This window comes from Polypterus senegalus, chromosome 8 (assembly GCF_016835505.1).
Source record: "Polypterus senegalus isolate Bchr_013 chromosome 8, ASM1683550v1, whole genome shotgun sequence".
Classification (NCBI taxonomy): Eukaryota; Metazoa; Chordata; class Cladistia; order Polypteriformes; family Polypteridae; genus Polypterus; species Polypterus senegalus.
Genome location: NC_053161.1, coordinates 153975723 through 153990281, shown reverse-complemented (window position 1 = coordinate 153990281; position 14559 = coordinate 153975723). Strand labels below are relative to the sequence as shown.

Genomic DNA, 14559 nt, shown 5'->3' with positions numbered 1-14559 from the left:
ATGACAATAAATAAATCCATTAAAACAAGGTTTAAACTCCAGGCAGGTCTCCTTTTAAAATAGCCATGAACCTCAATGCAACTCTCTAAATCCAGCATCTCTTCTACTTATCCAGTAAGGGCCTTTCAGCACAAGGAGACACTTGTCGAAAGGTGCAGTCAAACATCAAAATCCTGACTTGTGTCCCTCTGCCTTAAACGGAGGACCCCACAAGCCCTGCCCCTACTCCGAGTGCATGGATCGCGCCTCCTGTATAAGGTGCTCAGCAGGAGTAATCTTTTTAAGTCCCACTGAGCGCTGGCCACACACTCCTCTCCCTGGGACTCACACCAGACCACAGGTTCTCCTGATGCTGCTCCTCACTCTCTCTTTGCTTTAGCCTTCATTCTTTTTTTTCTCTTCTTTTTGTCTCTCTCTCCTCTCCTCCTCATTTCCTGCCCAGGCCCACTTTAATGCACTGATTGGGGTCAGGTGCTACAATTACCTGAAGCACCTGACCAATCCGCTTGCGTTTGCACTTGAATGCGTAATCAGCCAAGCACCCCAATCAACCTTGGAGCAGTCTGCGTGTGTTCCCATGTGCATCTGCACCTGCTTGGAACTTTCCAGTTTGTGACTTCCATTTATTTGATTAAAATGCACAATGCTACGAACCTCTCTGACCGCACTCATCATGACAGTCTGCAGTCACGGAATCTCACCTCTGGATGTTGTGAGGCTCACCTTTCTGCACTTTCTGTTGAGCATTCACAAGTGACTCAACTGGAGCTGTCAGCCAATAACCTGGGGGGGGATTGGGGGGGGATCTTAGGAGTGTGTCTTCTGTGTGAGGGGCTGAGGTGCTCAAATTGTAAATTACAGAAACTGAGGTGAGTCAACACTGAGTGTGTGTATGTGTATGTACAGTGCATCTGGAAAGTATTCACAGCGCATCACTTGTTCCACATTTTGTTATGTTACAGCCTTATTCCAAAATGGATTAAATTCATTTTTTTCCTCAGAATTCTACACACAACACCCCATAATGACAACATGAAAAAAGTTTACTTGAGGTTTTTGCAAATTTATTAAAAATAAAAAAACTGAGAAAGCACATGTACATAAGTATTCACAGCCTTTGCCATGAAGCTCAAAATTGAGCTCAGGTGCATCCTGTTTCCCCTGATCATCCTTGAGATGTTTCTGCAGCTTAATTGGAGTCCACCTGTGGTAAATTCAGTTGATTGGACATGATTTGGAAAGGCACACACCTGTCTATATAAGGTCCCACAGTTGACAGTTCATGTCAGAGCACAAACCAAGCATGAAGTCAAAGGAATTGTCTGTAGACCTCCGAGACAGGATTGTCTCGAGGCACAAATCTGGGGAAGGTTACAGAAAATTTCTGCTGCTTTGAAGGTCCCAATGAGCACAGTGGCCTCCATCATCCGTAAGTGGAAGAAGTTCAAAACCACCAGGACTCTTCCTAGAGCTGGCCGGCCATCTAAACTGAGCGATCGGGGGAGAAGGGCCTTAGTCAGGGAGGTGACCAAGAACCGATGGTCACTCTGTCAGAGCTCCAGAGGTCCTCTGTGGAGAGGAGGAGAACCTTCCAGAAGGACAACCATCTCTGCAGCAATCCACCAATCAGGCCTGTATGGTAGAGTGGCAAGACGGAAGCCACTCCTTAGTAAAAGGCACATGGCAGCCGCCTGGAGTTTGCCAAAAGGCACCTGAAGGACTCTCAGACCATGAGAAACAAAATTCTCTGGTCTGATGAGGCAAAGATTGAACTCTTTGGTGTGAATGCCAGGCATCACGTTTGGAGGAACCAGGCACCGCTCATCACCAGGCCAATACCATCCCTACAGTGAAGCATGGTGGTGGCAGCATCATGCTGTGGGGATGTTTTTCAGCGGCAGGAACTGGGAGACTAGTCAGGATAAAGGGAAAGATGACTGCAGCAATGTACAGAGACATCCTGGATGAAAACCTGCTCCAGAGCGCTCTTGACCTCAGACTGGGGCAATGGTTCATCTTTCAGCAGGACAACGACCCTAAGCACACAGCCAAGATATCAAAGGAGTGGCTTCAGGACAACTCTGTGAATGTCCTTGAGTGGCCCGGCCAGAGCCCAGACTTGAATCTAATTGAACATCTCTGGAGAGATCTTAAAATGGCTGTGCACTGACGCTTCCCATCCAACCTGATGGAGCTTGAGAGGTGCTGCAAAGAGGAATGGGTGAAACTGGCCAAGGATAGGTGTGCCAAGCTTGTGGCATCACATTCAAAAAGACTTGAGGCTGTAATGGCTGCCAAAGGTGCATCGACAAAGTATTGAGCAAAGGCTGTGAATACTTATGTACATGGGATTTCTTAGTTTTTTATTTTTAATAAATTTGCAAAAACCTCAAGTAAACTTTTTTCACATTGTCATTATGGGGTGTTATGTGTAGAATTCTGAGAAAAAAATTAATTGAATCCATTTTGGAATAAGGCTGTAACATAACAAAGTGTGGAAAAAGTGATGCGCTGTGAATACTTTCCGGATGCGCTGTACTTCTGTGGATGAGATACCAGTATCTTTTCAAAAATATAATTAATTGCAATCAAATTTAGACTTGTAAACTGTTACAAATTGCTGTTAATTTAAAGCTAAGTTTCAAAAATGTTAACTGGTTATCTTTAAATATCAAATACTATCGTTATTAAAAATCGATACAGGTGCCATATGACTTATACAGGGGTAATTTTATAACAGTATCCTGCAATATTTTTTTGAATTTCATGAACAAGCAGCAGTGGAGGGCACCTGTGATGTGATGTAAAGCATTTTTTCATTTGTTCTTGTCCTGCAAGTGAGTTGGTAGTTGCAACTTTATTTGTTGTAAAGTTATGCAGAATCACTATGGATGATCCTATTTAGCTTTACTTTAGCCTAGTTAAGATTTCGAGTTGTGCTGGGAGCTTGCATTGATACAGTGTGTTGCTGCACCCACCACATGACGAACCACCTCAGGATCCCAAATCAGCCATGCAATGAGTGACACCTCAGCACCACACTAGTTTGAGTGGTCCTGCCACCAACCCCCAAGTTTTCCTTGTAAGTTGGAGGACCTGCTTGCAGGGCTGGATGCAGATTAACATCATACCCAGAATGGAGCATTTGCAGGTTAAGGGCCTTGCTCAAGGGCCCAATGGAGTGGAATCACTTCTGGCATTTACAACATTTGAACTGACAGCTTTCCAATTACCAGTGCAGACTCCTTGCCTCAGAACCACCAGTCCGCCCCGTAAGATTTCCAGCCTTCAATTAAATTACTACATCAAGTTAGTATTTGTGAATGTATAATTTAACAATTTGCTAGCTAACGGGTAAGCAAATGCTATGTTAGATAAATGCAGGCAATGTTGCTTTTCTTGTATTAACATACTGATATGGCACTTGTCACAATAAGAGACTTCAGTCATCGCAAGAAGGTTTGGGGCAGCCACCCGTATATTATAATCCAGGCTGCAAAAGGTAGTTGTGTCAAAATCAGCACTGGGTTGTTTACACTACTGAGTCCAAGACAGAACTGATCACCAGAGGAAGGGGAGCGGCTTTAATGGAGAGTTGACTGGAAGTGATGTCGCCCTCGGGCCCGGGACCAGAAGTGTCTTCTTCTGGGCTTCAGCACCTGGTGGGATTTCCCAGGAACGGTCTGCAGGGAACAGAGAAAGAGAGTCTGTGCACCCCTCCACCCCCTGGTCGGATAAGTTGTTACGATTAAATAAGCCCTTCAGCTGCCTCCTACTCGCATGTATGTGACACACTCTTGTAACATAACATTGTAGCATGAAGGAGTACAGTGGTGTGAAAAACTATTTGCCCCCTTCCTGATTTCTTATTCTTTTGCATGTTTGTCACACAAAATGTTTCTGATCATCAAACACATTTAACCATTAGTCAAATATAACACAAGTAAACACAAAATGCAGTTTTTAAATGATGGTTTTTATTATTTAGGGAGAAAAAAAATCCAAACCTACATGGCCCTGTGTGAAAAAGGAATTGCCCCTGAACCTAATAACTGGTTGGGCCACCCTTAGCAGCAATAACTGCAATCAAGCGTTTGCGATAACTTGCAATGAGTCTTTTACAGCGCTCTGGAGGAATTTTGGCCCACTCATCTTTGCAGAATTGTTGTAATTCAGCTTTATTTGAGGGTTTTCTAGCATGAACCGCCTTTTTAAGGTCATGCCATAGCATCTCAATTGGATTCAGGTCAGGACTTTGACTAGGCCACTCCAAAGTCTTCATTTTGTTTTTCTTCAGCCATTCAGAGGTGGATTTGCTGGTGTGTTTTGGGTCATTGTCCTGTTGCAGCACCCAAGATCGCTTCAGCTTGAGTTGACGAACAGATGGCCGGACATTCTCCTTCAGGATTTTTGGTAGACGTAGAATTCATGGTTCCATCTATCACAGCAAGCCTTCCAGGTCCTGAAGCAGCAAAACAACCCCAGACCATCACACTACCACCACCATATTTTACTGTTGGTATGATGTTCTTTTTCTGAAATGCTGTGTTCCTTTTACGCCAGATGTAACGGGACATTTGCCTTCCAAAAAGTTCAACTTTTGTCTCATCAGTCCACAAGGTATTTTCCCAAAAGTCTTGGCAATCATTGAGATGTTTCTTAGCAAAATTGAGACGAGCCCTAATGTTCTTTTGCTTAACAGTGGTTTGCGTCTTGAAATCTGCCATGCAGGCCGTTTTGCCCAGTCTCTTTCTTATGGTGGAGTCGTGAACACTGACCTTAATTGAGGCAAGTGAGGCCTGCAGTTCTTTAGACGTTGTCCTGGGGTCTTTTGTGACCTCTCGGATGAGTCGTCTCTGCGCTCTTGGGGTAATTTTGGTCGGCCGGCCACTCCTGGGAAGGTTCACCACTGTTCCATGTTTTTGCCATTTGTGGATAATGGCTCTCACTGTGGTTCGCTGGAGTCCCAAAGCTTTAGAAATGGCTTTATAACCTTTACCAGACTGATAGATCTCAATTACTTCTGTTCTCATTTGTTCCTGAATTTCTTTGGATCTTGGCATGATGTCTAGCTTTTGAGGTGCTTTTGGTCTACTTCTCTGTGTCAGGCAGCTCCTATTTAAGTGATTTCTTGATTGAAACAGGTGTGGCAGTAATCAGGCCTGGGGGTGGCTACGGAAATTGAACTCAGGTGTGATACACCACAGTTAGGTTATTTTTGAACAAGGGGGCAATTACTTTTTCACACAGGGCCATGTAGGTTTGGATTTTTTTTCTCCCTAAATAATAAAAACCATCATTTAAAAACTGCATTTTGTGTTTACTTGTGTTATATTTGACTAATGGTTAAATGTGTTTGATGATCAGAAACATTTTGTGTGACAAACATGCAAAAGGATAAGAAATCAGGAAGGTGGCAAATAGTTTTTCACACCACTGTATGTTCGTTTTCATGACTTCATTTTTGATTTTCTGTCTGATTGTTCGTTTGTAATATTAACACTGTTGGCTGGGATTGGCTCCAGCAGACCCCCGTGACCCAAAATGACTGACTGACTGGGTAACCTTAAATGTTAAAGCAGGACAATTTGGTGAAGAGCATTAAGCAGAACCACTAAGCAGCAAATGTTTCCTTTACAAGTTACCAAAAACCTATTTTAAAAAAAAAAACAGTTTTATCCTGTTTATATGTAAAAATGGTAGTAAACCGTAAATCTTAGCAGCAGTCAGGTGCTGTTAATTTTACAGTAACTTTCTTGAAACCCTGTTGCCAATTCTTTGCTGTTTATTTACAATAAAACTTTTCCAGCATTAGATAGCTCATTCAGTTTACATAAAGCTGATCACTTTAATTCTTTAAAATGTGTGCCCTTTATCAATTTTATAACCGTTTTGCAAAAGCAGATCTATAAATGAAAAAGTCTGTCTACCAAAATTCTGAATCCACTTTGCTCACTAAAAGGTTAGGGTCAGCCAGGGCTTTGTAATAGACAGAGGGGACTAGTTTTCCAGCTTTTGACCTAGAAAGACCCCAACAGGCCAGGATGTGAAAAGATGTTTTTTTGTTTTTATTTTAACCTCCTTGGCATTAATCCTGAGCCTGTCTTGGGTTCAGAATTTTGTTTAAAAAAATGTTAATCCTGAGTGTAACTTAAAGAAAGCTGTTATAATCCAATTAACAGTGTTTAGCCCGAATAATGCTTGAGACAGCATTCTGCTGCTATGTAGTGGGTAAATTAACATGCTAAAAAATCATGAATATTTCTATACATTCTGCCAATCTATGGTAACTCATTAATAATAATGAGTGAAGTGAGTGGGGTCTTCAACCAGAAAACACAGTTGTGTAAATGAAAAGCTGTAAAGCCAGTTTTAGAACAAACTGATCTTCACTTCCTTTCATCTCATTTCTACAGTCTGCTGTCCTGTGGTCTCACTTCCGGATGTTGCGCAGCTCTCTCCTCAGCCCTCTCCGTTAAACATTCACTAATGACTAGGCTGGAGCTATCAGGTAATAAACTGGAGGACTCAGGAGTACATCTATTGTGTGAAGGGCTTAGAGAAGAAAACTGCAAATTAGAAAAACTAAAGTGAGTAAACTATGCCTTCATATGTGTACATGTGCGTGTGTGTGTGTGTAAGAGTGTTTCATTCTTCCTCCCTGATGGAAATAATTGTTAAAGATTCAGAACAAAGAACATTTTAAATTATGAAAGATCTAATCACTGATAACATTTTGTTTTTGCGGGTGGCAGAAATTAGAATTCACTTAGCAGCAATGATAAACTTGCAACAAACAGAGGTCGATCAATCAAGTGAACTTTCATGAACCGGCTCAGAAAAAAAATTATAGTCAAGAGACCTTAGTCAGTAAGCTGAAACTGTAAGAAAAACCTCTGGTACAATAGCTGTTGTCAGTTGTCTTTCCTCTCCATTTCTTTAATGTACAGGCAGTGTTTACAGCTATCCTTCAATTTTAAATAAGATGGAATCGGACATGTCATCAATAGATGCACATACAGGAATACTGTATGTTAAAACTAAAAGAAAGCATCCTTTGAGGTGAAATTCTACAAGAAACAAAAGGAAGAATAGAAATAAACAAATGTGAATGCATCTTCAATATACAAGTAAAATAAATGTAACCCTTAGCAGATCCTGACAGATGGCACCCTAGACTTTAGAATTGTTAAGTTTTGATTTGCTCTTTTCTCTCACGTGGATATCAGAGATGTTACTAGTCCAAACACACACACACACACACACACTCACATTCACAAAGTCTTCTCATTATCTCTCCCTTCTCCAGGCTACAACAGTGTGGTCTCACTTCTGGCTGCTGTAAGTTTCTTTCCGCTGTTCTCTCTGCTGATCACTCCAAACTGATTCAATTGGAACTGGGAATGAATAAACTGCTGGATTCAGGAGTCCGCCTGTTGTGTGAGAGACTGAAACATCCAAACTGTAAATTGGAGAGACTGGGGTGAGCAAACACTCTGTATGTGAGTACAAATCAGAGTGTTTATTTTGTACGACTTTACAGAAGTGTTTAGTAAATACTCTGAATTCAAACTATTCAGATCTTATTTAACAAGTAATTCGTGTATGAGTGGTAAAAGTGTTATTCCATGAAAAACCTAATGGCAGAGCATAATGGAAGAAATCAGACAATGCTAATCTTCTAAATAGGGCCTTGAGAAAAGCAGGGTTTGATCAATCAGGTGAACTTTCATAAAAGTACGAACAAGAAAGCGTAGTCAGGAAAGTTTAGTTAGGAAGTTGTGTGTCTCTAATTTACTTTATTTTAAATAGACAGGGTGTAGAAGACCAGCCCTGCTACAGACAGACACCAAGGACACACAATATCCAAACACACACGTTTATTAATTCTTTTCCTTCTGCACAGCACCCAGTGCACAAATTAACCACAAGGCTCAGTCCCTTTTCTTCCTCAAGTCTTCTGCCGCCTCTACTCCTCTCCTCGCAAGCTCCATCCTCTTCCACCCGACTCCAGATCCCTGAATGGAGTGAGGCGGTGCCCTTCTATACTGCACCCAGAAATGCTCCAGGTGCTTCCCAGTTAGCCTCCAGCCGCACTTCCGAGTGTGGTGGAAGTGCTGCAGATCTTGTTTCCGAAAGCTGTCCAGGCACCCCCAGCGGTGGCCACAGACCCCAACAAGTTTGAGCTTCTAAGCCCCAAGCCCGTGGCAACGATGCAACCCAAAGGTGCTGCCCTCTCCTGTCCCGAGGTATAAATTGCCCTTCTCCTGGTTCTCTGCTCCTCCTGCTAGGGCATGATCCCCGGCCATCCATTTTTAAATACGAATGCACCTGATATGTTATCAGTTCACAGTGTTGTGCAAGTTCACACCTCACAAGAACTATAGCTCAAACTTCAGTCCACACAGATTAAAATGAATACATTCACGTTTATAATTCACCGTTTCAATTTTGAACTATACTCAGCAAAAAAAGAAACGTCCCTTTTTCAGGACTGTGTATTTCAACAATAATGTTTTAAAAATCCAAATAATTTTACAGATCTTCATTGTAAAGGGTTTAAACAATGTTTTCCATGCATGTTCAATTAACCCTAATCAAAGAATTAACATGCACCTGTGGAATGGTCGTTAAGACCTTAACAGCTTACACAAAGTAGGCATTTAAGGTCACAGTTCTAAAAACGCAGGACACTAAAGAGACTTGTCTACCGACTGTGAAAAACACCCAAAGAAAGATGCCCAGGGTCCCTGCTCATCTGCGTGAACGTGCATTAGGCATGCTGCAGGGAGGCATGAGGACTGCTGATGTGGCTAGGGCAATAAATTGCCATGTCCGCACTGTGAGACGCCTAAGACAGCGCTACAGGGAGACAGGAAGGACAGCTGATCATCCTCGCAGTGGAAGAGCCCGGATCTCAATCCCATTGAGCACGTCTGGGACCTGTTGGATCGCAGGGTGAGGGCTAAGGCCATTCCCCCCAGAAATGTCCAGGAACTTGCAGGTGCCTTGGTGGAAGAGTGGGGTAACATCTCACAGCAGTAACTCACAAATCTGGTCCAGTCCATGAGGAGGAGATGCACTGCAGTACTTCAAGCAGCTGGTGGCCACACCACATACTGACTGGTACTTTTGATTTTGAGCCTCCCTTCATTCAGGGACACATTGTGAAACATTTTTAGTTTATGTCTTATGGTGTTGACTCTTTTAGTGTTCATACAAATATTTACACATTACGTTTACTGAAAGTAAAAACAGTTGAAAGTCAGAGGACGTTTCTTTTTTTGCTGAGTATAGTTCATGTTCAGTTCATTTTGTATTTTTTAAGGAGTGAGAATAAATGACCCATGAGTTTACTTTTTTCAATTTTGCATGCCTTATATTAGTCTGTTACAGTGTTCTTGAATAAAATACAATAATTATGAAGACTTTTTTATTTAAATACACTTTACTGAGTTATACCCGGCAACAAACACATATAACCGTATATGTTAATAACCTCCCAGTCATAAAAGAAATGAAATAGGTGCAAGTATTCACATAAATCACTGCTCTATTTCCAACTCTGTGACACAAATGGTGACTGTGTAGGTCAGGGGTGTCAAACTCCAGGCCTGGTGGGCCGCAGTGGCTGCAGGTTTTCATTCTAACCCTTCTCCTAATCGGTGAGCAGTTTTCACTGCTAATTAACTCCTTTTCCTTTCAGTTTAATAGCCCTGGTTTTAAGGATTCAGTCCTCTGAATTGATTTGTTTTCTTCATTTAAATGGCAACCAAACAGAAATGAGACGTGAAACGAGCCAACAGATGACCAGCTAAACTAGGATTTCAAACTCCAACCAGTTCCTTAATGAGAAGCCAATTCTTGCTGTTAATTAAACCCGTTCTTAAATTCTATGGCTTGTTGCTGCCCTCATTTTGTCACAGCAGACATTTCCAAAACTGCTGATTTTTCAGTTTTTTCTAAGAACGCCGTCAAAATGTTTTCGTGACCTGAGAGATCAACCTTACCGAGACTATCACCTTTATTTATTTTCAGATATTATGTGATGGACACAGGTGAGCTGGTCATGTGGTGGTTCGCTTTGTGCCTTATTATTGTTTGCCTGCTAGTTAAGGAAAAAGAGCCAACTAAGGGAGGTGGAGTCAAGTTAATTAAAACGAAGGAAAAAGAAGTTCATTAGCAGCAAAAACTTTTCACTAATGAAGAAGATGGTTAGAATGAAAACCTGCAGCCACTCCTGCCCTGCAGGACCGGAGTCTGACACCCATGTGTGGTGTTATGGGTCCACAGCTCGTTGAGCAAAAGGCCATTCATTTTAAATAGATAATCACCGCACCCGAGGCGGCTTCGTGAGGGGCGTTGTTAGTAGCAGCGGGGCAGTCGTCGATGTGGCGTTTCTCACCGTGTGCACAGGTGAGGAACTGCCCACATTCGTGATTGCTCCGTGGCTAATCTACAGCTGTAATGGCCCCTCACGTTTTAAAAAGGAGCGCGAGTCGGTTGTGGGGGGAAGAAAAACGTTCGCGGTAAAAAAAATGGAGAGAGGAGAAAGGAGATGAGGAAAGAGGACGGAGGTTACAGGGAGCGAGGAAGCATGCGGTGCAAGAGAGACGGACAGGCGGTGTGTGCGTCTGGTGAGCGCGCGATCGAGCGCTCGTGAGCAGCTGTATGGAAGCTGGGTGTTAGGCCAACACCTAGACGTTTGAGTTGAGGTTGCTCCCGCTGAGTGACCAGGTAGCGGGAGTGCCTAGAGGAAAGCGACGAGCCGCAGAAGGCCGTGGAAAGGCAGCGGAAGTCGGGAGGCTTGGTGGTGGAGTCCCCAATGTGAGCGTCCTGGCTATTGGGGTAATCAAGTCTCGGGGACTGGGATGAGTGCCAGACCGAAGCCAGGGATCGGGAGGTCTCCAGTCTCGGGTGTGTTGTAGGAGGGCAGCTGCAGAGAGCGTCTTGCCTGCTGCTTGGCCCAAACGGGATAAGCAGGTGAGACGCTAACAAACGCTAATAGACGATGCACCGGATTTGTTTGTTGTTTTAAGACTGCTTCCGTAAGAAGATTTAACCTCTCGTTTTAAAGGATTGTCTTTTCTATTTATTGATTTTTAACCTCCACGTGTTCTTTTTATGGATTATTTATTTAATGAAGAACTGTGAAGAACTGCACTATTTATTTGAACACTGTTGTTGTTGGTTTTAAATAAAAGCACTACTCATTTTTGCACCACCCCTTGCTCAAGTGTTTATTTGCCTCCACTGACTAGCTCACTCGGTAACATTATCGACGGTGTTGGGTTCAAGGGTTCCCAAACATCAAAGGGAGTGTGGAGCCAGAACCCACATCGTCACACCATGGTGTAGGTGAACTAACCTTTTACGCTGCCAGTCGAAATTCACGTGACATATTGCATGTCCAATGGGGAAAAATATAAAGTGGCCTCGCAAAATCCAATGTTTCCTCAAAGTGAAAGCGGAGCTTCACCGCGTTCTCGTGTCAGTGGGGGTGCAGCTTAAGCACAAGCAGGCAGACACAGACAGTGCCTATTTGATTTCACGTTATTTTTATTTTTATACAAATAAATGGCAAAAAATCTGTACGAAATAAATATTTGTAAAAATTCACATACCATATTCGGATTCGGCTCCACCCCTACATTAGTGTAAGGCAAATCTGAACATAAACCAGATCCAGAATATCACCCAAAACTAAAGTAGCTCACGTTCAAGTTCTTCACTTGCAAATACGTTACGTTAAGTTCACCATTCTTATAAAAATGAGCTTGTGCAATGAATGTGCTCTTTTGAACTAGTTCATGCACAGCGCTGTCCATTGATGCATGTAAACTAATACTTTACAAGAAGACAGTGTCCTTAATGGAAACAGAAGAACATCAATGAAATGGTGCAAACAAAACAGAAAAAATAAAAAAATACTTAGTTTAAAAAAATATGTGAAAAATTTTGCATGAAGGCTGGAAGCATGCACTGTAATAGTGCATTGAAGGACTTGCATGTAATCAACATAAGACCCTGACAGAGACATTACATAAGACCCACAAAAAGCTTGCTTGCTTACTTGAACTTTCATTTGCCAGTTTTGTTACAAATACAACCTGAATGTTACTTTCCCTCACCCTCAAAGACTCACCTGGTCTTCTTTTTATTTCTCCTCATCTCTTCAGGCTGCAGTCGTGTGGTCTGACCTCTGAATGTTGTGAGGCTCTCTCCTTGGCTCTTTCTACTGAGCATTCCCATCATCTCACAGAGCTGTGGCTGAGCAGCAACAATCTGGAAGATTCAGGGGTCCATTGGCTCTGTGAGGGACTAAGACACCCAAACTGCAAACTGAAGAAACTGAAGTAAGTAAACAATGTGTGTGTGGCAGAGAGAGTGTTTGGGCTTTTGAAAGATGGAAGGAGTCAAAGTCTAGTGCAGAAAAGGGGCAACTGTGACACCATGGGAGCTCTAGTGGTTTTCCACTTTCTTAGTCAGTTATCTTCTCAAGGGCACGTTGGTGATAAAGTACAATGTGAAAAGTGGTCTGCTCAAAATACTGCCCAATTAGTGATGGTCCTTTCAATTCATTTAACTGATTTGATCATTTCAAACTAATAATTTAATTGAATCAATTCTTTTAATTAAGTTGGTTTGTTTCATTCATCAATAGGATATAGGGCTGGTGCCGGTAAAAAATAAAAAAAAACAGATTCCTATTGACTTAATCACAAAATATGTAGTCAAATAATTTATACCCTAATTATATAGACTAAATTATATATTAAAAAATGAAACATGCTGATAATTCGTTTTATATGACACTGTACTGTTTGAAAAGTAGTAGGTAGTAAGGATTAGAGCAGAGCTAATAGACTTACATTTAAATAGACAGAGCTGCAATTTTCTAACCTAAAACTGAGTTGAAGAGGGTACGTATCTATGGCCCAGGTTTTACAAAAAAATGTACAAATCAAGAAATAAACTAGAAATCTCAAAGAAACTCAATCCCGTCACTCATAGGGGAAAAGAAGGGGCAGCATGGCCTCCTGTTTGGCTCTGATCCTAGGGTCTTGACACCCAGTCACATCTGAAAAATGCAGGAAAAGTGATGTCAGAGGAAGATGACAGTGTGTCAACCGGAAGTGACAGGGTGGCTGATGAGACTGTAACTTGCTTTTCTGTCTCCTCCACAGGATGGATATGAGTAGGCTTGGTGTTAAAATGAGGAGGAAGCTTCAGTGTTTATTGAAGGAGCTGAAAGCATCTGGGCGGCAGTTGGAAATCATTAAATAGGAATCAGCTGTTACAAATGTAAGGCAAGTTTTATGATTAAACTGGCATCTCAGTGACGGCTACTCTAGTCAGCTCAATTCCACAAAGGAGCTTAATATTTGAACTCTCTCCCCTACTGTTTCTATTGTATCTTAAAATTATTGTTAGAGTTAAACACTGCCCTTTCTAATTGTACTTCCATTGCAGCGGTTCAGAGCCTGATGAAAGAGTACAAGGAGATAAGGCGCAAGGTGAAGAGAGAGGTGGTGAAGTCTAAAGAAAAGGCGTATGATGAGTTGTATGAGAGGTTGGACACTAAGGAGGAAGAAAAGAACCTGTGGGCAAGCTGGGAAAGATGTGCAGCAGGTTAGGGTAATAAAGGATAAAGATAGAAATGTACTCACAAGCAAGGAGAGTGTGTTGAGCAGATGGAAAGAGTACTTTGAGAGGCTGATGAATGAAGAGAACAAGAGAGAGAAGAGGTTGGATGATGTGGAGATAGTGAATCAGGAAGGGGAATAAAATTAATGAGCCACAGCATGAAGTTATGGGAAAGAGTAGTGGAAGCTAAGTTAAGAAGTGAGGTGATGATTAGTGAGCAGCAGTTTGGTTTCATGCTGAGAAAGAGCACCACAGATGTGATGTTTGCTCTGAGGGTGTTGATGAAGAAGTTTAAAGAAGGCCAGAAGGAGTTGCATTGCATCTTTGTGGACCTGGAGAAAGCATATGACAGGGTGCCTTGAGAGGAGCTGTGGTATTGTATGAGGAAGTCGGGAGAGGCAGAGAATTATGTAAGAGCTGTACAGGATATGTACGAGGGAAGTGTGACCGCGGTGAGGTCTGCGGTAGGAGCGATGGATGCATTCAAAGTGGAGGTGGGTTTACATCAGGGATCGACTCTGAGCCCTTTCTTATTTGCAATGGTGATGGACAGATTGACAGACGAGAATAGGAAGGTATCCTCGTGGACTATGATGTTTGCTGATGACATTGTGATCATTGTGATTGAGGAGACCCTGGAGAGGTGGAGATATGCTCTAGAGAGGAGAGGAATGAAGGTCCGTAGGAACAAGACAGAATACATGTGTGTAAATGAGAGGGAGGTCAGTGGAATGGTGAGGATGCAGGGAGTAGAGTTGGCGAAGGTGGATGAGTTTAAATACTTGGGATCAGCAGTACAGAGTAATGGGGATTGTGCAAGAGAGGTGAAAAAGAGAGTGCAGGCAGGGTCTAGAAGAGTGTCAGGAGTGATTTGTGACAGACGGATATCAGCAAGAGTGAAAGGGAAGGTCT

General features: G+C 42.4%; 1 protein-coding gene across 4 annotated transcripts in view; it reads left to right on the top strand.

Moving 5' to 3' along the window:
• LOC120533163 (NACHT, LRR and PYD domains-containing protein 3-like) overlaps positions 1-13566 on the top strand; it is a 31010-nt gene extending 17444 nt beyond the window's left edge. The window contains exons 10-14 of one of the 4 annotated variants that reach the window (XM_039759863.1): positions 6417-6590; positions 7310-7483; positions 12180-12356; positions 13188-13305; positions 13474-13566. In XM_039759863.1, the coding sequence (XP_039615797.1) occupies positions 6417-6590; positions 7310-7483; positions 12180-12356; positions 13188-13287 (625 nt within the window). In that variant the 3' untranslated portion in view covers positions 13288-13305; positions 13474-13566. Of the gene's footprint in view, positions 1-6416; positions 6591-7309; positions 7503-12179; positions 12357-13187 lie in introns of those variants that run through there. The other 3 variants (XM_039759864.1, XM_039759862.1, XM_039759865.1) reach the window with 3 other exon arrangements.
• The last annotated feature ends 993 nt before the right edge of the window (positions 13567-14559 follow it).